The sequence below is a fragment of the Drosophila subpulchrella genome, chromosome 2L (assembly GCF_014743375.2).
Source record: "Drosophila subpulchrella strain 33 F10 #4 breed RU33 chromosome 2L, RU_Dsub_v1.1 Primary Assembly, whole genome shotgun sequence".
Lineage (NCBI taxonomy): Eukaryota > Metazoa > Arthropoda > Insecta > Diptera > Drosophilidae > Drosophila > Drosophila subpulchrella.
In genome coordinates this window covers 7,932,875-7,956,698 of record NC_050610.1, presented here as the reverse complement: position 1 = coordinate 7,956,698, position 23,824 = coordinate 7,932,875, and the positions used below count along the sequence as shown (strand labels likewise).

The following is a 23,824-nucleotide window of genomic DNA, read 5'->3' as shown; positions in this document are numbered from 1 at the left end:
CACCTGCTAAACTCAGCCGTTTCCACAACCGCTACACTGAGAGATCAAATTGGGAATCGAAACTAGAAAAATCTAACAACATTTATAATACAAAATAAAATTAAATATATAATGAGTTATATTTACTAAGAGCTAGGACATGCACTAAAATTGCAGGCATTAAAGGAAATGTATTCTTGAAAAGTATTCAACGTTATTTTTATATTTAACAATAAATCAAAATTAAAATATTTTACAACATTTCGTCATAGTTACACACATCATGGTACAATTATTTTAAAAAATACTCGATGTTTTTATATAAAAAATTAATAAAAAATAAAATATTCCTTCCTACGATTTCCATTACATACACTCTTACATATAAACAAATAAACCATATTATAAAATTATTAATTTTTAAATATTTCGGATTATATCCCGTCTTCCAGGACTCTTTCTTTGTTAGGCCCCCAACAAATACCAATAAAAGTATGATTTGAATTTGTTTTTTGGAAGTGTTTCAAATTTGTAGCTGTGCACTTAGTTTTTCTGCCCCCTGTCGTTTTCCAGCCTGAAAAGTGGCCACCTGCAGCGGCGACTGTTGAAAGCTTTATGCTGAGGTTTTCTTTTATTCCACTCGCCACTCTATATTTTGTTGCTGCATGGGAAATGTAGGACAAAGAGGACTCTCACCCCCGGAAAGTTGGCCCGGTCGGCTAATGAATAAATGAAACTGTCCCCGAGTAAGGGCGAAAAACGAGCGGACCGGAAATGCGCATTTCAAATGCGAGCGCCATGTTTAATTTTCAAATTACACCTATGAACACACAAGTGTGTGCGTTCGTATTAGTGTGCTGCTGGCAATTAGTCGCAATTGACGGCAAATTTGTGCCATTTACCTGTGCTCGCTTTTTGTGTTTTAGGGGCTGTCAATGCAAAGCGGAAATTTGATTTGCGTTTCAGGTTCGAGCAGCGGAAACGGAAGTTGTTCGCATGTCGAACCGATCAAAAAGGATTACCGTGTGTATGATTATATGTGCTCTTGCCATACAATTAAATAAGTAAACATATTTGTGCACACAAACATGTATACATTTAATTGTTTACTTCGCTGAGGCGGTCAGCTCGTTTGTTATGCAAATTGATTGATAATTGAATTCGTAATTGTGCATTCGGGGGAAAATGAGGGAATATGGGAAGTTGAAGTCCCTGCTCTACAATTATGGATTTAAATTATTAGGATTGCACTATAAAGTTGGCTACTTATCGGTGCTCAGCGTAAAGGGAGTAAACTAAAAGCGTTGCCTACTTTTAAGCGCAACTGTGGGCCAAACTTTATCGTTATATTAAACCCCACCTAAACTTTATCGTTAGATTAAACCCCTCAACTTAAACAAAACTCATTGGAAAACTTTCTAATTAGTTGCTTTGAAAGGGGAATGCAAATGTGTAGTCTCCTCCCCTTTTTCTCTGTTCTGCTTATGTTGCACATTGGAATTGAATTCAGGTTCAAATAAATTAGAATTATATTGCCGTGCGCTGTCAATATGTTGACGCAAGGGAAATTTGCATATTCCACGATTTATGATGGGCAGGGGTGTGGAAAAAGAGGGTGAGGCATTGCCTTGGGGTCATAATGACTAACACACACAGGGTGCACAAGGGGGAGCTGTCATATCGATAAGAGCTCACTTGATGGGATCCATTCCCAAAGATGCATGTCCTAGAACACCCTTAAGTGTGGACATAAAAATAACTCCCTCATATAAATTGGTGCATATAGATGAGCATAACTGAAGCGTTGTAAAAATGTTAAGTTACTTAAGCAACGATTATAGATAAGACCTTATTAAACTGAAATATATATTTGCATATTATGGTATATCTTAGAATTTCACACAAGCTTTATAAACTCCAATGTTCATTTTTCCGAGTTTAGTCAGCACAATTCAATTACTGTGCTCCAAAATAACTTTCAGCAAGTCCTCCTCCTCCTACAATTTTTAAAATTCCTAACGCCTCTCCAAAATTTACCAAAGAGTATTAACCAAATGCTCTTACCACACCCAGATTTTCCCTCAACTCCCACGATTTTTCCGCTGCTTGTCAAAGTCATTTTCCATCACAAGGTTGCCTCGACTTTTTGCACCCACCACTTACGGATTTAAAAACCCACGCTTTGGTGAAATTCGAAGCGCGGAATAAACGTTATTTAAGTTAATTTTATTGCTGGCATTTGTAAAATGTCAACCCCCGTCCACAGAAATAATTCCCCCAGATTTTCTTTCGTGGTTCTGTCTTTGATTTCAATTTTCTTATCGCAGATCATGTGTTATTGTCATTTGTTAAATTGGGACAACAATGGGGCCACTTTCTTTGGGGTAAGCGAAGGTCGAGCCCTGACCTTTCCAGCGGGCCCATAAATATTATGACTGCCCCAGTCGATAATCTCTTCAAAGTTTCAGTCGCTGGCCGGACTTTTAATGAATGTCAGAAAGGCAGATAAACAAAATTTCGAGAGCCACGCCCACCCAAAACGCCCTCGCCCCGCCCCCGAAACCACTCACACAAACACACATGGGTGGGAAGCCCAACGCGAATGCGATACAAAATGTGGCCAACTTTGACCTTTTCGAAAAGTGAAATAAACAAACAAATTGAAAGCAACACACAAAGCAAACCCTGTTCATGGGGGCGGGGTTAGCGATGGGGCGTGGCCAACATGGCAGGATGAACTAATTCCCAGGCTCTCCAAAAAAGGGCCCAAAATAAACATTCTCGGCTTGAATACAACGCATAAATCAGCGAAGATATATAAGATGGTGTCGATACGAGAACATTTATGGGGATTCCAGAGGGGGTTGAGTGAAAGTGGAGAAAGGAGTCGAGATGGTTTATTGTCTGGCCTGAGTAATGAGTGCCCTGTCAGATCAAGCGCTTGGGAATCCAGATTTTCCCCAACAACTTCTTAGATTTCATATAAAATTGTATTATTTTGTTCTCTCCAGTGAGTCCATGAGCTCAGTTGTCTATTTTTGGAACCTCTTCCAAGGAAATATCAACGCCTGTTCACCCCACACCCCGTGACCTTTGTTGTCTTTGTCAAAACAAAGGAAAATATGGCCAAAAAATATTACGCATACGCAGCCTTTGCTGTTTGAGCAGAGGCGTTTGCATAACTAGCATAAATTTGGGAAATATTGTAGGCGACACTTGGGCGCACTTAAATGTTATCTCTGCCCGTAAAAAAATCATTACAGTCGAGTGATCAAAATTAACATGAAAATCGAATCAGGGAATGAGAAAAACGGAGCCAAAGAAGCAAAAGTCGCAATCAAATAAAAATGTTTGCACAAACACAATAAAATGAGGGAAGCGATAAAAGCAAAATACTCATAAAACAAATCTTTTTCTATTAGGTTAACAAAAGGTCAACGACATGCAGTAAGAAAAAAAGTTTTAAGTTAACAGTTTTAAAATAATCACTAGGACTTTTCCTTCTTTTCTCGGAAATACGACTTTACTCCTTATAAATTATTAATCCTATCGAGCTACTTGCAAAAATACAAAGAGTATTTAGTAACATTGTAAGTATCTCCATAAAATTTCTACTTTTCCTCGCATAAAAATTAAGGCGGAACTCAAACTGAGTTTCCTTTCAATGTAACTTTCACTTCCTCAACTTGGATTGCGTACTCTCCAATGAGAGAGAGAGTTAAAAAAGGAAAGTGTCTATTTTGGGCAATCCGACTGCAGGATTTTCCCTCATAAAATGTGGAGCGACGGACATTAGCTGTCTGCTCGTGCGGCATACCCAACCCCTCGAGAAACTTCCGAATGGCTTACGGCTATAATCCGGCCGTAAACTGAGTAATGTACCGCTGAAGCAGAGGCCTCCATTCGAACCCCCCAGAAATCCCATTTTGGCGTTCTTCTGCTTCTGCAAATGTCCTTGGTCGCAATGCATTCCAATTGAGGTTGAGAAAGAAACGCAGCGGCATTCAAAGCAATCCGAGCGCGTATCTCAAGGGTTCTCTTCACCAAAAATAAGGGGAGGGGGTAGATGGATAAATGGGTACAAAACTCCAGCTTTACGATTGCGTTTTAACTGTCTCATTAGGAACAATTCGTGCAGTTGGTGCTGCAATTACCGAGTAGGGAAATGGGAAAAGGAATGGCAATGGATGCTCCATTGAGCGTTTGCAATGATCATCTTCTAATGCAGTTGCTTCTGGCAGATGGGGCGTATGCGTAATATGCATTCATAATCCCGCATGCAGTTCACAGCTGCACAAAGGGAAAATCGCGTTGAATTGCTGGCAAATTGCAATCGGAATTGCTCGAAAGTTGTGCAAAGTTCAAAGAAACAGTTGTTGAACTCTCTGGGGGCTAAGAGCTCTTGCGTACAGCTAGAAATCAGCAAGGGAACTAACAGAAACCGGTCCTGACACACATTCGTTAACATTTCAGCAAATCCAATAAAGTTTTGTTCGTAGAAAATATGTGGTGACGATGCGGGAAAGTGAGAAAATTTAAGAGTTTATTTTTAAGTCAAAAGTATTTTTGTAAAAAAATGTGATATCAAGACTGTTGAATGTTAAAGGTGCATTTTACCTCATTCAGATATGTAAGCTTTCATTTGATTAGAACCAACTTCCTCAACTTCAAATTAAAATATATATAATATATACAAACAAAAAATTGTTTCTTTTATCTCTGAAAATTAAAATCATATCAATCTTAATTTCCACAACTTTTTTACTTTAAACTAAACATTGGTAAATATATCTTTTTTAATTTTATCAGGTATATCTAAAATCAAAGGCAATTAATTTTCACACAATTACAAATTACTGTTACACACAAAATGCACTGTGGCTGCCGAATAATTGCATTTAGAGCCCTTCATTTTCCAAATAGGTCATAAAGGGCCATAGACCCCCTCCCCTCCCACTTTAAGCCCGCTGAACTCACCTGTAACCAGGAAAAAGGTGAGAAGAGCTTTGAGCTTGGAGTTTGTTTTCTTTGGTCTGCGTCTCAGTTCCCAGTAGACGATTATCTGATTTATTGATGGTCTTAGATTGGGACTTAGTTAATTGACATATTGCCGCTGAAATTTGCACTCGCGAATGTATCTCAAAGATGCGGATATATCTTACAGATGCGGATGTATCTCGAGGATGCGATGCGGTGCGGCCAGATGCGATGCTCTCACGCGACTGAATTTCGGTGTTTTTGGTGCTCAGTGTTTTTGGTCTTCGGTATGTTTGCTACTCGGATTCTCGGATTTTTCGGTGTCCATTCGGCTCTCCGTATTCTCCGCTCTATAGTTGTTTTTGTTTCTCCTGGAGGGCAAACAATTTCTGTTTTTGTGGAACAGCCAGCAAACAAAAGCACAAGGAAACGGAATCAAAATAAATGCCTTAAATAATTGATGGCATTTCTAATGGCAGCCGAATGCGAACACAAAATGTAATCTAATTTTGGTTAATTGATGATGCCCAAATCGAATGTAATTCTGACCAATTTTTAATTCAAGACTACCGTTGAGTTCGCGACGCGCCAGAGAATTGGGGGAAAATGCACTGGGAACTAGTGACGTCCACTCCGCTGGTTGACTCGAACTGGATTGAAAAGCTGCCAGCCGCTTGCCGCCTTCATTTCCTCTTCGAAGAGAGTGGAAAATCTAGAGAGAGAGTGTATCTAAAAGTTCCATTCGGGGATTTCCATTGACACCCTTTTCCCGTTTCGGTGGCTTCGCCTGTTCCACTGTCACTGGGTCCGCTCCAGCTCTCTCTGGCTGTGTCCAGCTGATTACCCCTTCCAGGAGCTTCGACTTTCACCAGTAACTGATGGTATCTTCTGGTTGGAAGTCAGTCAGCTGTTTGAGTTTGTTACTCTTGTCTGTCCTTAAATGTTTTATACGGTTGAATGTTGTTTAATTTACTCCCTTTTAAAATCCAAATTAAATTGTTAAATATGTAGTGATGTTTTTCCAATGGTAAAACTACAGTTCTGCAAAAATACAGTCATAGGTTTAGGGGATTCTTGTCACCACTAAAAAAATGGTCTGTTACTAAAAGGTTTTAGAATACTTGTGCAAAACAATACAGTAAACTGAAATGTTATTGCTTTTAAGCAGTGTTCTGGAAACTTTTTCTAACGTTTTATATAATGGACATACTTTGTTGTTTTTAAAATCAGGTACATGAAAGCAGTTACATTTACCTAGTAAATGGTTTGAAATTTGCTAAAACACTCGAAATCATTAAAGCCTTAAGTTTTGGAAAACACTTCTATTTGGGTCATATGCATTATTTTCATTAATTCTAAGTCCTTGCAAAAGAAGTAAGCATTTAGGGTCGAAGGAAAAACTTGGTTAGACACTAATATTTATGATCTAATAAAATAATTTAGAAAATATAATAAAATAATATAAAATATAATATATTAGTAAATATGAATATAGAAAATATCTTAAAACTGGTAGTTTTATTACTACATAACTTTAAAATCTATTTCATTTTAAAATTATTTCTCGTGTATTAAACTGTTTTTTCATATTTTTAGCTTCTGGTACCACTGTTAAATGTTATCTTTTTGCAAAAGTAACGTTTTAAGTGCAGAGAGGATAGGAGCTTTCTCTTCCAGTCCCAAAGCTTCACCAAAAGGGAAAAAAGAGATTGCGATAGCTTTTCTCCAGCGAAGCGGCTACTGGGAGCTTTTACTCAACTTACTCAATAGCATTGAAAATGCGCTGTGCCGCTGTTGTTTTCCCCCCTTCCCCGCTTTTCCCCATCGCTTTGTTGGCCACATCTGCTGGCGTTTCATTGATGCCCAAATATAGGTCAGCAAAGTGTTCGAGAGTGGGTGGTTGGGTGGTAGGTTGGAGGGGGTGGTGCCAGTGGGTGGTGGGAGTGGTACGTCGCCAACTGAATTATCAGTGTCAGCGGGCAGTGCAGCGGTGGAAGCGATGCTGCTATCGGAGCAACACGGCAAACATTGTAAATTGCTCGCCTGACGATGATTGCTGGGGTTCACCTCGCAGCTCGCAACTCAAAACAAATTGCCTGACATTGCGCATACGCCACGTTATCGGCGTGGAATTTATGACGGCACACCAGCCTTCTGCCCGTGTCCTTTGGCCAGCCGCCGCCGACTTTAATTGAATTTTTATGCGCCGCCAGCACTCCGCAAACGTCAGAGAAAAGCGACAAGTCTTTGCTGTCATCCTAGGATTTTTTTTAATTTTTCCATGCAGAGGAGAAATTTTAATGGTCGTTTTAATTGACGTTTTTAAATATTAAATGGAAGCTATTAATGATATCAAGATACTTTAATTTTAAAAGCTTTAAAAGTCATTTTAAAGTATCAAAATATAAGATTCTTTTAATTCTAACCGATACAATTATAATTGTTAACTTATAATTGAGAAAATGAAAGTCCAAGTCAGCATATCATATTTAGTTTCTTTTAATTTACTTAACTCTTTTATTTGCAAGTGTTGACAGAGCAAACATTTTACACACCTAAGTACATAAGCTCATGTGTATCTATTTATAACACCTGTGGGTTTTTAGTTTAAGGCATGTGAAATACTACTTTATGGGTATACGGCTTATGGGTATATTTTGATAATGTGTAAACGCACAGGATGTCATATTTTCATTTTCAAAAAGACTATAATAGGTTCAACTGTTTACCTTAAAATACATTTATCTAGGGATGTTTTATAAATTCAATAAACAATTTTTATTAGAATGTGTTATAAAATTATGCTTCCAATGCCAACATGTATTAATTGCATATTTTAATAAATTAAAGAAAGTCCATAGCTAATAATATTTCTCAGTGCATAGCTCCCTGGGGCTATACTTTGTGGCCGGACTAGTGACGTCCAAAATTGGGTCAAAAGCTGAGCCCGCTCAGCTGGCTAAGCTGCTCCTTCTCGTCCGCATGTTGCTCCTGCTAAGCACACTCGCAGGATAATCCTAATTGCGCTTTTAACGCGCGACTTTGGCCCATTCCACGAGCTTTCCAAGAGGGTTCGTTGCATTCCGCCAAGGACTCGCCATCGCTGCGAAGAGGAGCCAAAGCCGAGGGGGATTAACGCTTGCAGCTGGCAGGATTGACAGTCACATCCTTCTCCGCCCGGGAAAATCACACCCCAGATGCCGCAGAAAGCCGCGTCTTCTGCTGTGTTTCGCCGGCACGTGCCATCCGACGGCCCCCTGGGCGCCTGCAATTTATTACAGCCACTTGAAGCTGCTCCCTCGCTTATCGCCGTACAATTTGCTAAGGCCAAAATAATCTACTGCCAACGATGACGTTGCGGGCAACAGGACAGTCAAGGAAGGGGCCAAAACCACATCGAGTATCAACGAGAAAAAGGTGAACTGAACACATCCTGGGGGCTCCCAATGCGATAATCTGATAGTAGAGAGTGGTTCTTTAAGATACATTCAAAAGTAGAGCGGGTGAGTTTATTGTCGAGATTATTTTTCAATAACCCGGATTTATTCTGTCTCAAATCTCTGTTTCTAAATGAGATAAGCTCTTCTTATATACTTTCTTAATATCTGAAGGACTTAAAATTTGAGTAAACAATTGTAATCCTTTAGGTTCTTCTAATTTAAACACATCACATGGTATCACATGGCATACTTGCAATATGGGAAGCCCCTAATTAAAGTATCTACCCTTGTAATGCCTTTACACACATTATAATATCCACTGATAATAAAGACTTACACTTTTTTTTTCCAAAAGGTCAACTGGCACTGGCACTCAAAACAGAGTTAAGTTTGTTTATTTGCTACTAATATTATCTACCCCACTGGTCGCTGAATAAACAAACCCATTCAATTATGATTATAATACTTAACAAATTACCGAAGCAGATGACAAGCGTCGTCGTTTCCATCGATAGGCAAACTTCATCGCGAATGACGAATAGTCAACAAATGTTTGATTGTTGGACTTTGTAATCTTTATTGAAATCGAAATTCATGGAATCGAAAACGTTGCGGGGGATAAAACGCTGGACACTAAATTCCAAACCTGTTTTCGTGCCTATAATCAGGAAAGCCATTTTTTAAAATGACGACAAATTGTGATGTTTATATATCATCAACTCAAGCTGCGTAGAACATTTTTATTTGTATTTATTACTTGAGCTATTGTTATTTATTTGAAATCGATTAATCAACTTGACTGTCAGTTAATAAAATAATTACAATGAAATAAAGATACATATAATATAACAAATTTATGAATTATGTTCCTAAAAATGTAAATATGAGTCAAGTCAAATTAAAACAAGAAAGGAAGTTAGCTTCGGCAAGCCGAAGCTTATATACCCTTGCAGCTATAATTATTAAATTTAAAAACACAAAAAATGATATTCCCAATAGTATAAGATAATATGTCAAAAAACACCGAAGCTATAATTTGGTTCATATTATTTTCGTAGCAATTTTCCGATCGTTCCTATGGCAGCTATATGATATAGTCGTCCGATTTTGATAAAATTAAATTCGAAATTCAGAACTAATTAAAAAATGTTATTTCCAAGCGTAGGAGGTTATATGTTAAAAAACACCGAAGCTATAATTTGTTTCATATTATTTTTCTACCAATTTTGCGATCGTTCCTATGGCAGCTATATGACATAGTCGTCCGATTTTGATAAAATTTAATTCGAAATTCAGAACTAATTAAAAAATGTTATTTCCAAGCGTTGGAGGTTATATGTTGAAAAACACCGAAGCTATAATTTTTTTCATATTATTTTTCCACAAATTTTCCGATCGTTCCTATGGCAGCTATATGATATAGTCGTCCGATTTCGATAATATTTAATTCAAAATTCAAAATTATTTAAAAATTGTTATTTCCAAGCTTAGGAGTTTTTATGCTAAAAAACACCAAAGATATAATTTTTTTTCATTTTTTTGTCCGATTATTCCTATGGGAGCTATAAGATATAGTTGTCCGATCCGGCTGGTTCCGACTTATATACTACCTGCAAAAGATATAAGACTTTTGGGAAAGTTTCAGCCCGATAGCTTTAAAACTGAGAGACTAGTTTGCGTAGAAACGGACGGACAGACGGACAGACGGACAGACGGACAGACGGACAGACGGACAGACGGACAGACGGACAGACGGACATGGCTAGATCGACTCGTCTAGTCATGCTGATCAAGAATATATATACTTTATGGGGTCGGAAACGTCTCCTTCACTGCGTTGCAAACTTCTGACTGAAATCAATATACCCTCTGCAAGGGTATAAATATAAATTTATTTTTGATATGTATGGACACTCATATGTTTTAAAGTTGGAAATAATATTTACATTTTTGTTGAGATGATATAGTAGTGTGAATCTTGAGAGTGATTAATATTCTATATTTCATTAAAATTTCGTGATAATTAAAAAACAATATGAACGCTATTCAAAAAAAGTTTGCTGTAATTACAGCCAATGGGTTATAATGTAATCAGTATCATTGATTTAACATCAGAAATACGTACTTTCCCCTAATCGCAATCGAATGATTTTTACCACGAACTTAGCGGTTGTCAGGTACTTCAGATTACATTATATTGGCATTAGCTTGCGTTATCCTTACCTTAGACACATGACAAATCACATGACTCATGAGCAGGGTCAGTTATGTGTAGCTCATCGCTAGATAAGCAGCGATTCCTGAGATACCCATCGGTACACGATTATACGGCTAATCATGACGTATGCAAAACGCATGGGTTTCGCAGACGGTACAGCTCTTAGAAGTCGATTGTTTTATTTTTGTTGAGAGAGCGCAGCCATATGGAAACAGGGTCGATAAGGGCTGCCAAAAAGCATTCAATATTCATTATCAGGCGAGATAACAGTTGGCGATACTCACTTCGCCAGCCAAAACATTCGAGGGCCCCATTGAGCAGAGCTCAGACGTTTGCGAGACTCCGAACCGAACAGAACTACAGAAAAACTTCGATTAAAAACGGCTGTGGCAACAGAACCGAAAGAAATCTTTGGGCAAATATTTGCCAATTAAGAACCGTCGACGGCGCGTGTGTCTGTGTGAAGTGGGGGTGACGTGAAATTGGCCAGGCCGAATAAAACCAGCCATGTCCGAATTTGTGCGGCAACATGTAAGTGGGAATGCTATACTCGAACATATATATAAAGTGACTTCCTGGTTGTCGTGGCAGTTTTTCCCATCCAGTCGCTCTGGTTATCAGAAAATTACTATGATAAGCGAATCGTTTTATCACATTCCTTTGGCAGTGCTCTGCCTTTTACCCACCAAGGGGCTAATTTTAATTCTAAACTTCCCCCCTTATCACCTACAGTCGCCTACACGTGTGTTAATTGGAATGTAGTAATACCTGTGATTATGGGCATAAAGTCTTTAGGAGCAGGTAGCTCAAAAGCAGATTGTGTCCGCCTCAAAAAGTCTAAAGTTTCTTTTGCCACAAACAACCGAAAATAAGACTTCATGAATTCCGGATATTTCCTCTCAAAACAAATGCCTTATCAAATGCTAAGCCAATTATTTTTTTGATTTTGGTCAGTATTGCAAAAAAAAATACGAAAAGCTCAATAAAAGGCTTTGGAATATTTTAAATCCGGTGCTGTTTATAATGAAATTCCTTTGTCCCCGATTAAATTCGTCTTATCGGTCTGCTTTTGTTTGTGTGTCCCAATTCTTTCAAGAATTAGTATTATCACCTATTAAGCAAATAATTGATGATATATTTTTGATTAGTGACAATCATGACTCATAGTTTGTGGTGGTGACCTCATTACCGATTACCGATCAGTATTTACGGTGAAGGCAATGTTTTTAAATATACATTAGACCCCTCTTTTATTTCAGGTGTTTATGTCACATTTTTTGGAGAATAAGTAAAAGGTGACATCAGCTGAATCAACGAAAATTGGTTTTTAATCTTATCTTCTTCTAGATAAGCAAGGTCGTTGTAGATCGATATCCAAACATTTCTCGAACAAATAAAAGGTTTATTGACTTTAAGTAAAAGGTCACCAAAGAACCTTTACCTTATTTTTTGCAATTGTCACCTGTTCGACAGCCGTGTCATTTAGTATTCCTTTGCTCCCAAATACCGATAAGACTTTTTTGTATATCGGCATTCCGCCGATAAGATAATGGCTGACTACAACTACTATCATTTGCCAAACTTGACTACCGTTTGTTTTTATTGCCCATATGTAATTTGCCTATTCCTTAAAACGATGTATATAAGGCAGACAAAGAGAACTATATACTCGCCATAAAATAATTTTTGCACTTCAAAATTAGCTTGGGTGTGGCAGGGACATAAAAGCTTATAAATATCTTGTGATATTTAGGGGGACCCATAGGTAAATTATTTTACAACGAAATTGATTTTTTGCCGATTTCTTATCGGGTGTACAAAATGAATTACTTTAGGGACCGTGGCCAATATCAAAGGAAGTGAGATAACTTTTTCTTTCCCAAGTTCTTTGAATACAGAATTACTTAAGAATTAATTAGAATTACACAAAAGTTCGTTGATATCGAGCCATTATGATTGCGGTTGACATAGATAAGATTCAATTGAGTTTTAAAACCTAATTGTTGGTTCTCTTTATGAACTGTACTCCCAAATTTATAAACTCATCGTGTAAAATTATTGCTGCACTTCTGTGTAATGAGTTCTTATCAGTACTTACATTAGAGATATGATCCACTGCCAGTTTCCAATGAAAACTTGTTGGAGGTCACTTTTATTTGGTTTTGAGTGGGTAAGATTGTGTAGATAATCCCATTCATGCCTTTAACTCTAATCTCTGTTATCTGATTGTTTTATTTTCTATATATACAGGGCGAGTATGTGTGGGTAAGGCCGCAGAATACAACCAGTGAATTTGCGGTGCCATTTGGGGCTCGCATTGTGCGAACGGAGAAAACGCAGACCCTAGTTTGCGATGATCGGAACAAACAGTTCTGGGTGCCAGCAGGAGATGTCCTGAAGGCCATGCATATTACCTCCCAGGAGGGTGTGGAGGATATGATCACATTGGGAGACTTACAAGAGTATACCATACTGAGGAACCTGCAGAATCGCTATGCCAAGCAGTTAATCTATGTGAGTTTACTTAATTTAATTCTGTTGCCTACTTATCTTGAGTAATTTTAATTTTTAGACGTATACTGGTTCTATGTTGGTGGCCATCAATCCCTACCAGATTCTGCCCATCTACACGAATCGGGAAATTCAGCTGTACAGGAATAAGTCCCTAGCTGAACTACCTCCTCACATTTTCGCCATTAGCGACAATGCCTTTCAAAGACTGCAAAGACTTAAGGAAAATCAGTGTGTGGTTATTAGTGGAGAGTCGGGTGCCGGGAAGACAGAGAGCACCAAATTGATACTGCAGTACCTGGCCGCAATTAGTGGTAAACACTCCTGGATCGAGCAGCAAATTATAGAGGCCAATCCCATTATGGAGGCCTTTGGAAATGCCAAGACGGTGCGAAATGACAACTCATCAAGATTCGGAAAGTACATCGAGATTAGATTCACACCAGAGGGCGCCATTCAGGGAGCGAGAATCCAGCAGTATCTTCTGGAAAAATCCCGAATTGTTTTTCAGAGTCGTGATGAACGCAATTATCACATTTTCTACTGCATGCTGGCGGGACTTTCGGGTCCAGAGAGAGAGCGTCTAAAGCTGCAGGAGCAGTCTCCCAGTCAATATCATTATTTGGCCCAAGGTGGATGCTTCACTTTGCCCGGAAAGGGAGATGCCAAGGACTTTGCCGACATTCGGGCAGCCATGAAGGTACTTTCATTTAAGCCAGAGGAGGTGTGGAGCATTCTAAGCCTACTGGCGGCCATCTTGCACCTGGGTAACCTGAGATTCACAGCCATTGAGGTGGCCAACTTGGAAGCAGCTGAGATAGACGACACACCAAATCTGCAGAGAGTGGCTCAGTTATTGGGAATACCCATAGCTCCCCTAAACGCTGCTCTCACCCAAAGAACGATCTTTGTGCATGGTGAACATGTGACCACCAGTTTGTCCAAGGAAGCTGCTCTCGAAGGACGCGATGCCTTTGTAAAGTCCCTATACGATGGCATTTTTGTGCGAATTGTCCGAAGGATCAATGAGACTATAAATAAGCAGGTGGATCGGCCCATGAATAGCATAGGAGTTCTGGATATCTTTGGATTCGAGAACTTTGACAACAACAGCTTTGAGCAACTGTGCATCAACTATGCCAATGAGAATCTTCAGCAGTTTTTCGTGGGACACATCTTCAAGGTGAGAAAATAAAATAAATACTTCTTCTACAGTTTCTAACCCAATGTATCCCACAGATGGAGCAGGATGAGTACCAGAACGAGCACATCAACTGGCAGCACATTGAGTTCCAGGATAATCAGCAAATCCTTGACCTGATTGGCATGAAACCCATGAATTTGATGTCTCTGATTGACGAGGAGTCCAAGTTTCCCAAGGGAACTGATCAAACTCTGCTCGAAAAGCTTCATGTCCAGCATGGTAATAGATCAATTTACGTCAAGGGAAAAACTACCCAGACATCGCTTTTTGGTATTCGTCATTATGCCGGCGTGGTAATGTACAATCCGTTGGGCTTCCTCGAAAAGAATCGCGATTCTTTCAGCAGTGATCTGAGGACTCTGGTTCAGCGATCCGCAAATAAGTATCTGGTTGATATATTCCCACACGAAATGCCCATGGATACGGCCAAGAAGCAGCCCACTTTGTGCGTGAAATTCAGAAACTCTTTGGACATGCTGATGCGCACTTTGTCGCAGGCACATCCCTACTTTATACGATGCATCAAACCAAATGAATTCAAGGAACCAAAGGTGAGCTAAGAAGATTAAACATTGGACTTAAATATTGTGATTGAACCGCTACCATACAGGATAGTGTGTATAGAAACAAATACAAATTGTTTGGAAGACTCTTAATTAAAAATCGAATTTCATTTTTTTATGTTCTCCCCAGAACTTCGATAAGGAGCTGTGTGTGCGACAATTGCGCTACTCGGGAATGATGGAAACCGCTCGCATTCGAAGGGCGGGCTACCCGATCCGCCACGCCTACCGTGCCTTCGTGGAGAGATACCGCCTATTGGTGCCACCTGTGGGACCTCTGGAAGAGTGTGACTGCCGGAAGGTGGCACGGGAAATTTGCGAGGCTGCTCTACCCGCCGATTCCGATCGCCAGTACGGAAAAACCAAGCTTTTCTTGAGGGACGAGGATGATGCCAGTCTAGAACTGCAAAGGTCTCAGCTGATGCTCAAGAGCATTGTAACCATTCAGCGAGGCATCAGGAGGGTTCTGTTCCGACGCTACATGAAGAGGTATCGGGAGGCCATCATTACGGTTCAGAGATATTGGCGGGGTCGCCTGCAACGTCGTAAGTACCAGATAATGCGGCAGGGATTCCATCGCTTGGGAGCCTGTATAGCAGCTCAGCAGTTGACCACCAAGTTCACGATGATCCGATGTCGGACTATAAAGCTACAGGCCTTGAGTCGGGGTTATCTGGTACGCAAGGATTTCCAGCAGAAGTTGCTGGAGAAACGAAAGCAGCAGCAGCTGAAGAAGGAGGAGCTACGCAAGCTGGTCAAGATTAAGGAGGCCGAGGAGTTTCTGCGATTGAAGCAACTGAAGGAGCAGAAGGAGAAGGAGCAAAGGGACCTAGAGGAGAAGCGGTTGAAGGAGGAGCAGAGGCTCAAGGCGGAGGCAGCCACCCGAAATGCCCTGGCCATGGCTGCAGTGCAGCAACCTATGAGAACCAGGTCCCTAAAGAAAGAGGCTCCTAAGGCTCCGACCCTTCAGGCCCGTATGTCCCTGCCACCAGCACCCACCACCCTGATAGCAGCCGCCCCACTGGCAGCTCGACCCGCCAGTGCCGCCAACCGAATAAACACCATACCCGAGAGCCCAGGAACCATTGATGTTGAGTCCTCCAAACAGATGGTGGACGACGTGTTCCGGTTCCTCAATGATGAGCCCGATGTGAGTGGTCCTCTGGGGCCGAATGTCAAAGAGAAGTCTATGATGTTCGAGCAGGCGCTGCGCCTGCGCAAAGATGTGCCCACCAAGCTCCTGTCCCGCCCGGTCAACTACTATGAGGCGGCGCCTCGGAAGATCATCAACCAGACCCGTCTCTAGTAGCGAATCAGGCTGGGACTGGAGACACTTGTAGCTACGGCTGATATTAGGAGAGCTGGTGCTGGAGAATAAACACACTGGATAGTATTCCTGATCAGTGGGATTGGCTCTTAGGGGGTTGGGAAAAGTAAAGAAAATGGCTTAGGGTTACAAATAAGTCTTTACCAGATAAAAGGCACTTCTAGAAGAGTGTAATACCGTATTGTAAATAAATATTATTTTTATATTCTCATACTTCAGGTAATCGATCCAGAAAAATGGTATAGTTTTTTTTAACTTATCTATTTACAAGACAATTCATAATAACTATTGTTTTATTGTGATCTTATATCCTTATAAGCACATTACATTAATATAGTAAAAGTAATTGCTGCTTAACGATTTAAAATTCAAAGATTCTTGTTTTCATAAAGAATGGAACCGCACTACTGATCAGAATAACTTCCAGGTTTTTAACTCCAGTCTTACGTCTCACATTAGCTTTGCCTCCGAATAGGACCAGTTCTATAAATTTTGGGACACCCAAAGTTAAATTCATTTTAATGTACAAATTTAATACATAAGTGCAGTAAATATCAGCTTGTATATACAAACATTCGCATGCGATTGCTTTTTGTTACATTTTCCTTACTTTTAAATGTATTATATTTATATAATTTTGTAAATAAAACCCCCTAAGGTATCTGTATATATAAATGCGCAATTCATTCGTGTGTTTACTTGTCTGCGATGGTTGTGGTTGTATGGTTTTGGGGTCGTCTTGAAATCCTCAATCCAGCTTTTGTGCTTTGTGTCCAAGTCCAGTGAGCGTCCCACATCACATCCGTACTTTGGGATTGCATTTCACCATTACATTCCAAAAGAAACTGAATGAATTTGACTCATCAGAACTAACTTCTTGAAGTTTGAATCGTGGACATGGGCTGTCCAAGTGGCTTACAAGGGCATTAAAGCGTTATCTTGTAGAAAATTAATTTATTTTTTTATTCAATAGATACGACACAAGTGATTTGACTGTTTTGTATATGCCTATCATATCGATTTATTATAAAGTTATTTATTGAATAGTCTGGAAGATTCCACGTTTTGTAGAGAACGCAAGCTATATTGTTACCTTTTACCGACTCATTACTTTATTTACTTAGGTCTCCAAAGACCTTTTTTTTAAGTATTTTGAATAGACTTACTTTACTCAGTATTTTGAATAGACTTACTTTTAGTGGTTTTACAATTGTAATATTTTTTCTTGGCTTTGATGATTTTAAGGTCATCGATTTTTTGAAAAGTCCACTTGAATTATTTATTTCTTTATTGAACAGTTTTATAAGTACATTAAGTGAGATTATCAGGAAGTTAATTTATGAGCCAATTTCCTTACCTATTTCCTCAATATTTCCTAAAATACCTTTTACCTGAACCTAAATTTATAATGCAGACTTATTTTAAAGCTTTGCCCTTAAAAACTTACAAATCAGATTATACTTGACCTCGCAGAAAATTGGATTCATGTCTGCGCACTCTTTAATAAAACACACCTCTTCCCACCACCAAAACAATTAATTTTATTAATAAGCCTTTAAAAAATTTCCGTAGTCCAGTGGCCAAGCCATTTCTTAGAACGCAGATCCATGTCGTATCGTCTTTAGTCAGCAACTAAATTGGGGCAAAACAAATTTCCGAAGCGAGACCCGAGTTTTTTTTTGGAGCGTGGCCAATACCAATCGCTATCAGGAGGCGGCAGAAGTTTAAAACAAATACCAAATGATAAATGAAATAAAACGGGATCGTAAATAATCGCCGCCGTCCTTATCGCGAGGGCATATCTTCGGGTGCAGCATACCCGTACAAGTCGCAGTTCCCTTGCCTACCAGTAAATATTTATAAATTCTTACGCGTAAAGCACCTCTCGATAAGTGGCACTCAGATTACAGGTGTCGAAATAATTAATACGGCTGAGGGCTAGCGAACAGTATAAGAGAGTGAAACTAGGGAGAGTGAAAATAGTTAAAATGGGGGTTTCAAATTTCGTTTACCCTGTTAATAAATCCATTATAATTATTTTAATTTCAGGCTGCCTTGAGGAAACTTAATAACATTTCTTCTGGCGATACAATACGCCTACCTAAGCCAGTACCAAATAATATCGACACTTCAGACTTTAGTTATTTGAAGTATGCGGCGACTTACTTCTGCGGTGGAGCCACGCCCCAGCATGAAAGAAATCCCCTGAAAAAATCCCTATTAAAGCATGAGCTTCCTGTAGATGAAATGGCCTCCAAGGTGAGTTCTTAAAAATTATTCTTTAAGATACACAAGATTATACAATACTTTTTGCAGGCCATTTGGTTGACTATCCTTCGCTTTATGGGCGATATGATGGATATCCCCACCTCGCCTTCTTTTCACTCGTACGACAATGAAAACCTTATGAGTGACTTGTCAAGCCTCCTAAATTCCTCTGGCTCTTATAAGCCCCGATTATTTGTGCGTCAAACCCAAAGACGCCCCGTAAAATTTATGGGAAAAGATCAGAAGGAAGCCGAGGAATTCTATCAGCACTGGCTCAACATTCCCAGTAGTCACCTAGACAAACTGCATTTTATTATAGGACATGGGATACTTAAGGAAAACTTAAGGTATGAGATAATTTTTCTAGCGAATTAAGCTTAACAGTCTTTATTACAGAGATGAAATCCTGGCTCAAATCTGCAAGCAGCTATATCTTAACCCTAGTAGGAGCTCCTATTCCCGTGGATGGTTACTACTTTCACTTTGCCTGAGCTGTTTTCCACCCAGCAGCGACTTTGAGCCACATTTGCGTAGTTTTATGAAGCAGGGAACTGCCCAACTGCAGGCCGCTCCTTCCCTGCAGCGTTTGGAGAGAACTCTATTGAATGGATCCCGCTGTCAGCCACCAAGCCTATTTGAACTTCAAGCCATCCGAAGTCGTCAGCCCCTCAAGTTGGACATTCACCTGATGGATGGTCATCAGAGGAGGTTGCAGGTGGATGCGGCCAGCACAGCTCGAGAGGCAGTGCATCAACTGTGTCAGGGGTTGGGACTGACCGATACATTTGGCTTTGGACTGGTGATGTCACTGAACGGGAAACTAATGCCACTGGGAGCTGGTCAGGAGCATATACTAGATGCCATTTCGGAGTGTGAGCAACGTCAGCTGGACGCCCCTTGGAAGCTCTACCTCCGCAAGGAAATGTTTGCCACCTGGTATGATCCATCGGTGGATCCGAAGGCCACTCAGCTCATCTACAAGCAAATCCTGAACGGCTTGAAGTGCGGAGAGTATCGTTGTCGTTCCGAGAAAGACATAGCTATGGTGTGCGCCCTGGCCTGCTTTATAGAACACGGACCCGGGGAGATCCTTCGGCTGAAACCCTCGGAAATTACTGCATTTGTGCCAAGCGATCTCCTGGCTCCCGGCGAGCGAGCTATTGAGAACTGGAGTCGCCTAATCGCCGTCACATATGAGAAGAGCTCTTATGTAAGGGAAGAACAGAAGGACCTACTTTTGGAGGCTCAGAAGAGGGCCAAGGAGGACATCTGCCTGTTTGCCCACCTGACTTGGCCCATGAGGCACTCTCGACTCTTTGAAGTAGTTCACAAGAAGGGACCAAAACTCCAGAGTGATGAACTGATGCTGGGAATCAATTCCACTGGTCTTTTCCTTATAGACGAAACCGAACAGGTGCTGGCCTCCTGTAGTTTCGGCGAGCTGCTAAAAGTTAGTTTGGAAGCTAATGATGAACTGCATGTGATGACCTTCCAACACGTCAATTTTGTGCTGCAGAGCAGTACAGCTCAGGACGCCAACGAGGTGATAAACTACATGCTAGATAATCTGCGTCAGCGTTCGAGCTACGGAGTGGCTATTGATCAGGTCTCAGAGGGAGATCAAGAGGATTTCTTGGCACTATCCCCCGGTGACCTCATCGAATTCGAGGCAGGTGTAACAGGTGCCCAATTACTAAAAGGCAATCCCCAAGACTGCTACAGGGGTTTTGTCAATGGGCATTGGGGTCAGTTTGCTGCTGGAAATGTTCGCATTTTGGCCACCCTCACCAAACCAAGCGAAAAACTTCAAGATATTTTAAAGGAGGGCAGATTCGAGGAACCGCCGAAACCAAAACCAAGAGCCAATCACTCACGACGTCGTCAACACAATATCTCTCAGCTGGCTGAGACACAATTCAGGGAGCCATTAGAGTAAGATAAAACCAGTTAGGAGGCTTTGGTATGTTTTTATGTTATATTTTCTTTTAGTTCCGACAAGGCTTCCCTCTCAAAGTTTTCGCCTGAGCCACTGAAGGCTCCTCTGCTTAAAGCTGTAGTTAAGGTGCCGCCACTTTTTCAACAAGCATTGGTTATTCATCATCACATTCTTAAGGTATGGTCTAAAATTAATTGAAGTTAAATCTTTTTGGGACCGATTTCTCAATGTCAAGTTAACTATTGTTCAGGCGTTAGGTTGATTTTTCGGAAGATTTAAATTTCCATATGTCATGTTATCATGATTTATCTGACTATATATTTTTAATTGGATGCAATGTTCTGATAACATTCTCTAGACAGATTTTTCGTTCGTTAAGTTAACATCACATTGAGACAACGAATCAGTTTTTCCGAAACTTCATGTTAACTTTGTCTGACGATAACAATACAGAACGTTAACATGACATTTAGAAATCATCCCTTAATAGTATCTCTCAATCAACATTTCCTATTCATATAGTACATGGGCGACATAGCAAGGAACAATCTGCCGGTTAACACGGACCTCATCTTCCAGCCCGCCCTGCAGCATCCGCTCCTGTGTGATGAGCTGTACTGCCAGCTGATGAAGCAGCTGACCGATAACCCTTCGATTGAAAGCGAGAAGCGGGGCTGGGACCTGCTTTACTTGGCCACCGGGCTGGTGGCTCCCAGCGTCCTGGTTATGAGGGAGCTGATCATCCTGCTGCGCATGCGTGCAGATGCCCTAGCAGATGCCTGTCTCAAGCGTTTAAAGCGATCCCTGGCCCAGGGACAACGGAAACAGGCTCCACATCTCATCGAGGTTGAGGGAATTCAGCAGCGCTGCCTGCACATCTACCACAAGATATATTTCCCCGATGATACAGTTGAAGCCTTCGAGATCGAATCGCACACCCGGGGAGCAGAGCTCATAGCGGACATAGCCCATCGGTTGGAGCTCAAGTCGGCGGTGGGCTATAGTATTTTCTTGAAGACAGGCGATAGAGTTTATGCCATGCCAGAGGAGGATTTTGTATTTGATTTCATCACCCAACTAATCTACTGGCTAAGGCAGCAAAAGACCGTACGCTCTATCTCAGACGGCCACTACCAGCTGCACTTTATGCGGAAGTTGTGGCTCAACAATCTTCCAGGAGAGGACCCGAATGGAGATGTGATCTTCAGCTATCCCCAAGAGCTGCACAAGTACTTGAAGGGCTACTATCCCATCGATTGCGAGCAGGCCTCGCTTCTCGCCGGTCTTGTGTACAGTGCGGATCATGACGTTAGCTTGCAGAGGCTGCCGGAAGTGCTGCCACGTTTAGTACCAGAGGATTTGATACCCCTTCAAACTGTGGCTGAGTGGAGGCAACAAATCATGCCAAAACTCCATCGCGACCATTTGACTGAGGATGATGCCAAGCTACTATTCCTTCAGGAACTCTCGCATTTCTCTTGTTTCGGTTCCACTTTCTTTGTGGTGAAGCAGCAAAACGACGATACCCTTCCGGAAACGTTGTTAGTCGCCATCAACAGTTCGGGATTCCATCTTCTGGATCCTCAAACCAAAGAGATCCTTCGCAGCTACGAGTACTCCCAATTGGGCATTTGGAGTTCGGGCAAAAACCACTTCCACATTCGGTTCGGCAACATGATCGGAGCCTCGAAGCTGCTGTGCAGCACCACTCAAGGTTACAAAATGGACGACTTGCTGGCCTCTTACGTGAGGTATTTTAATGAAAATGTGTAAACGACGTGCTCGTTACCAAAATAAAACGTATTCTTACAAGTAGCCCAGCTCCTTGGTCTTTTCAACCAAAGCCAGCATTCCAACCATCAGCTCCTCACAGTTGGGTATGATCTGAACAGGGGGTAGGACGAATCCGTAACGTCCCTTATCTCGGTACTCGATTGTGTAGCCGATATCTACGCCCAGTTCATTGAACACCCAGTCTACTGAGGTTCCAGTGGCCACATCTACGTAAAAAGGTATCAATTGTGTAGTTCAATATCTCAAACCATATTATTAAGCACTTACAAAGCACATCAGCTGTGGATCCATATTGGTAGACAGTGCCATATGGCAGTGCTTCGATGGCATCGGCAAACTCCTTGCCAATCGCCAAAATATCGGCATAGTTTTCAGGGAATTCGGTATCGGTATGTCCGTAAGGGGAAAGAAGATATTGTCCATATGAGTGGAAGGATATGTACAGACTAATTTGATCCTTGTTCTGGGTGAGGTAATCGGCCAGGGCCTTGGCTTCTGGCTCAGATAATGGCGTATCACCAGCAAAAGTCTCGCTGCAGGGATTCGAAGATGCCCCATTGTTCTCCAGCCAATGGGAGTCGAAGTTCCGATTGGCATCAACTCCTATGCAGGCATTCGTGGTATGTGGCTGACGTGTCTTGCGCCACATACGATCCTGGAATTGGAGACGATTAGATTAAGAAAACAAATATGTTTCGAACAATCAGTAGACGTAGTGGCCCCACCCACCTTCTTGTGCGAGAACTCAAAGCCATCAACGTTGAAGACGGGTATTATGTGCCAGTCATAGTTCTCGGCCAGATTCCGTACATCAGGATCATCTGAGGTCAAGAGCTGATTGATAAACCACGTGGCACTGGCCGAAGTAATCCACTCTCTGGCATGAATGTTAGACTCGATGAAAATGACTGGGTTGCCGGCCCTGTGGGAGATCTTGATGCCCCGAATAGTGCGTCCCTCGTAGGACTGGCCCACAATGAACTCCTCAGTCACCGAGGGATATGCTTCCAAAATTCCATCCAGCCAGGCCTCAATCTCCTCCAGCTCGTAGTACTTCGTCCAGCCAAAGGTGGCGCTATCAGCAGTAGCGGTGACTTGCTCCTCGTCGATACGCCTAAACCGGAATCCGATCGTTATATTTATGGCCTCCAATGAGCACGCACTAATGGTTAGCTAATCGAGCGATCTTATCGTCTCGAGTGGCTTTAAGCCTCAGGGTGTGTCACATTCCTCTACTTACTCTTGGACATTTTCGATCATGAGCTCACTGGTGATATTGTTGAACTTAAGGAGCTCTTGGAAGTGCTTTAGCTCCCCAGGACTAACCATAATATCCAATTGTCTAGAACGCTCGTCGTACTCCTTCCAGACATTGTACTAGACGCCGAAAAGTATAGTTAATGATGCCTTCTCATTTCTGGCTTTAAAAAACATACCTTCTTTGTCAGTTCGCTAATTTTTTCGATTGCTGCCAACTGAATCTTGTTTCGGATAGTCAACTTGTAAACCCTAAAATTATCATAACGCTCCTTAGGAGAGTCCTTAAGGACCCCAGCACTTGTTAGAGCCACCAGCGTGGCAAGCAACCAAAGCAGACGCATTTTGAA

General features: G+C 41.2%; 3 protein-coding genes across 9 annotated transcripts in view; 1 reads left to right on the top strand and 2 right to left on the bottom strand.

Annotated features, from left to right (window-relative positions):
* The window catches only part of LOC119548326 (slowpoke-binding protein), a 39,367-nt gene extending 33,844 nt beyond the window's left edge, over nt 1–5,523 (bottom strand). Inside the window, exon 1 of one of the 5 annotated variants that reach the window (XM_037855512.1) lies at nt 4,957–5,523. The gene's annotated coding sequence lies outside the window, so the exon portion shown is untranslated. The remainder of the gene's footprint in view (nt 1–4,956) is intronic. The other 4 variants (XM_037855510.1, XM_037855511.1, XM_037855515.1 and 1 more) reach the window with 4 other exon arrangements.
* The window catches only part of LOC119548325 (myosin-VIIa), a 27,366-nt gene extending 5,136 nt beyond the window's left edge, over nt 1–22,230 (top strand). Inside the window, exons 1-10 of one of the 3 annotated variants that reach the window (XM_037855507.1) lie at nt 10,845–11,145; nt 12,865–13,128; nt 13,187–14,308; nt 14,365–14,880; nt 15,023–16,042; nt 18,269–18,478; nt 18,536–18,834; nt 18,884–20,419; nt 20,477–20,600; nt 20,946–22,230. In XM_037855507.1, coding sequence (XP_037711435.1) covers nt 11,122–11,145; nt 12,865–13,128; nt 13,187–14,308; nt 14,365–14,880; nt 15,023–16,042; nt 18,269–18,478; nt 18,536–18,834; nt 18,884–20,419; nt 20,477–20,600; nt 20,946–22,196 — 6,366 coding nt within the window. In that variant the 5' untranslated portion in view covers nt 10,845–11,121 and the 3' untranslated portion in view covers nt 22,197–22,230. Of the gene's footprint in view, nt 1–10,844; nt 11,146–12,864; nt 13,129–13,186; nt 14,309–14,364; nt 14,881–15,022; nt 16,043–18,268; nt 18,479–18,535; nt 18,835–18,883; nt 20,420–20,476; nt 20,601–20,945 lie in introns of those variants that run through there. The other 2 variants (XM_037855506.1, XM_037855508.1) reach the window with 2 other exon arrangements.
* On the bottom strand, nt 22,155–23,824 carry LOC119548328 (zinc carboxypeptidase). The gene is made up of 5 exons (XM_037855517.1): nt 23,654–23,824; nt 23,458–23,594; nt 22,947–23,331; nt 22,485–22,872; nt 22,155–22,423 (listed from the first exon to the last, which is right to left on the bottom strand). Exons 1-5 carry the CDS (start codon nt 23,816–23,818, stop codon nt 22,230–22,232), a joined length of 1,269 nt encoding a protein of 422 aa, XP_037711445.1. The 5' UTR covers nt 23,819–23,824; the 3' UTR covers nt 22,155–22,229.

Excerpts from the sequence above, each read along its gene's own strand:
- LOC119548328 (XM_037855517.1), bottom strand. The coding sequence starts at position 23,818 with ATGCGTCTGCTTTGGTTGCTTGCCACGCTGGTGGCTCTAACAAGTGCT. Across the intron at positions 23,595-23,653 it reads TTAGCGAACTGACAAAGAAG|TACAATGTCTGGAAGGAGTA; the intron begins GTATGTTTTTTA and ends TTCGGCGTCTAG. Across the intron at positions 23,332-23,457 it reads ATGATCGAAAATGTCCAAGA|GCGTATCGACGAGGAGCAAG; the intron begins GTAAGTAGAGGA and ends ATTCCGGTTTAG.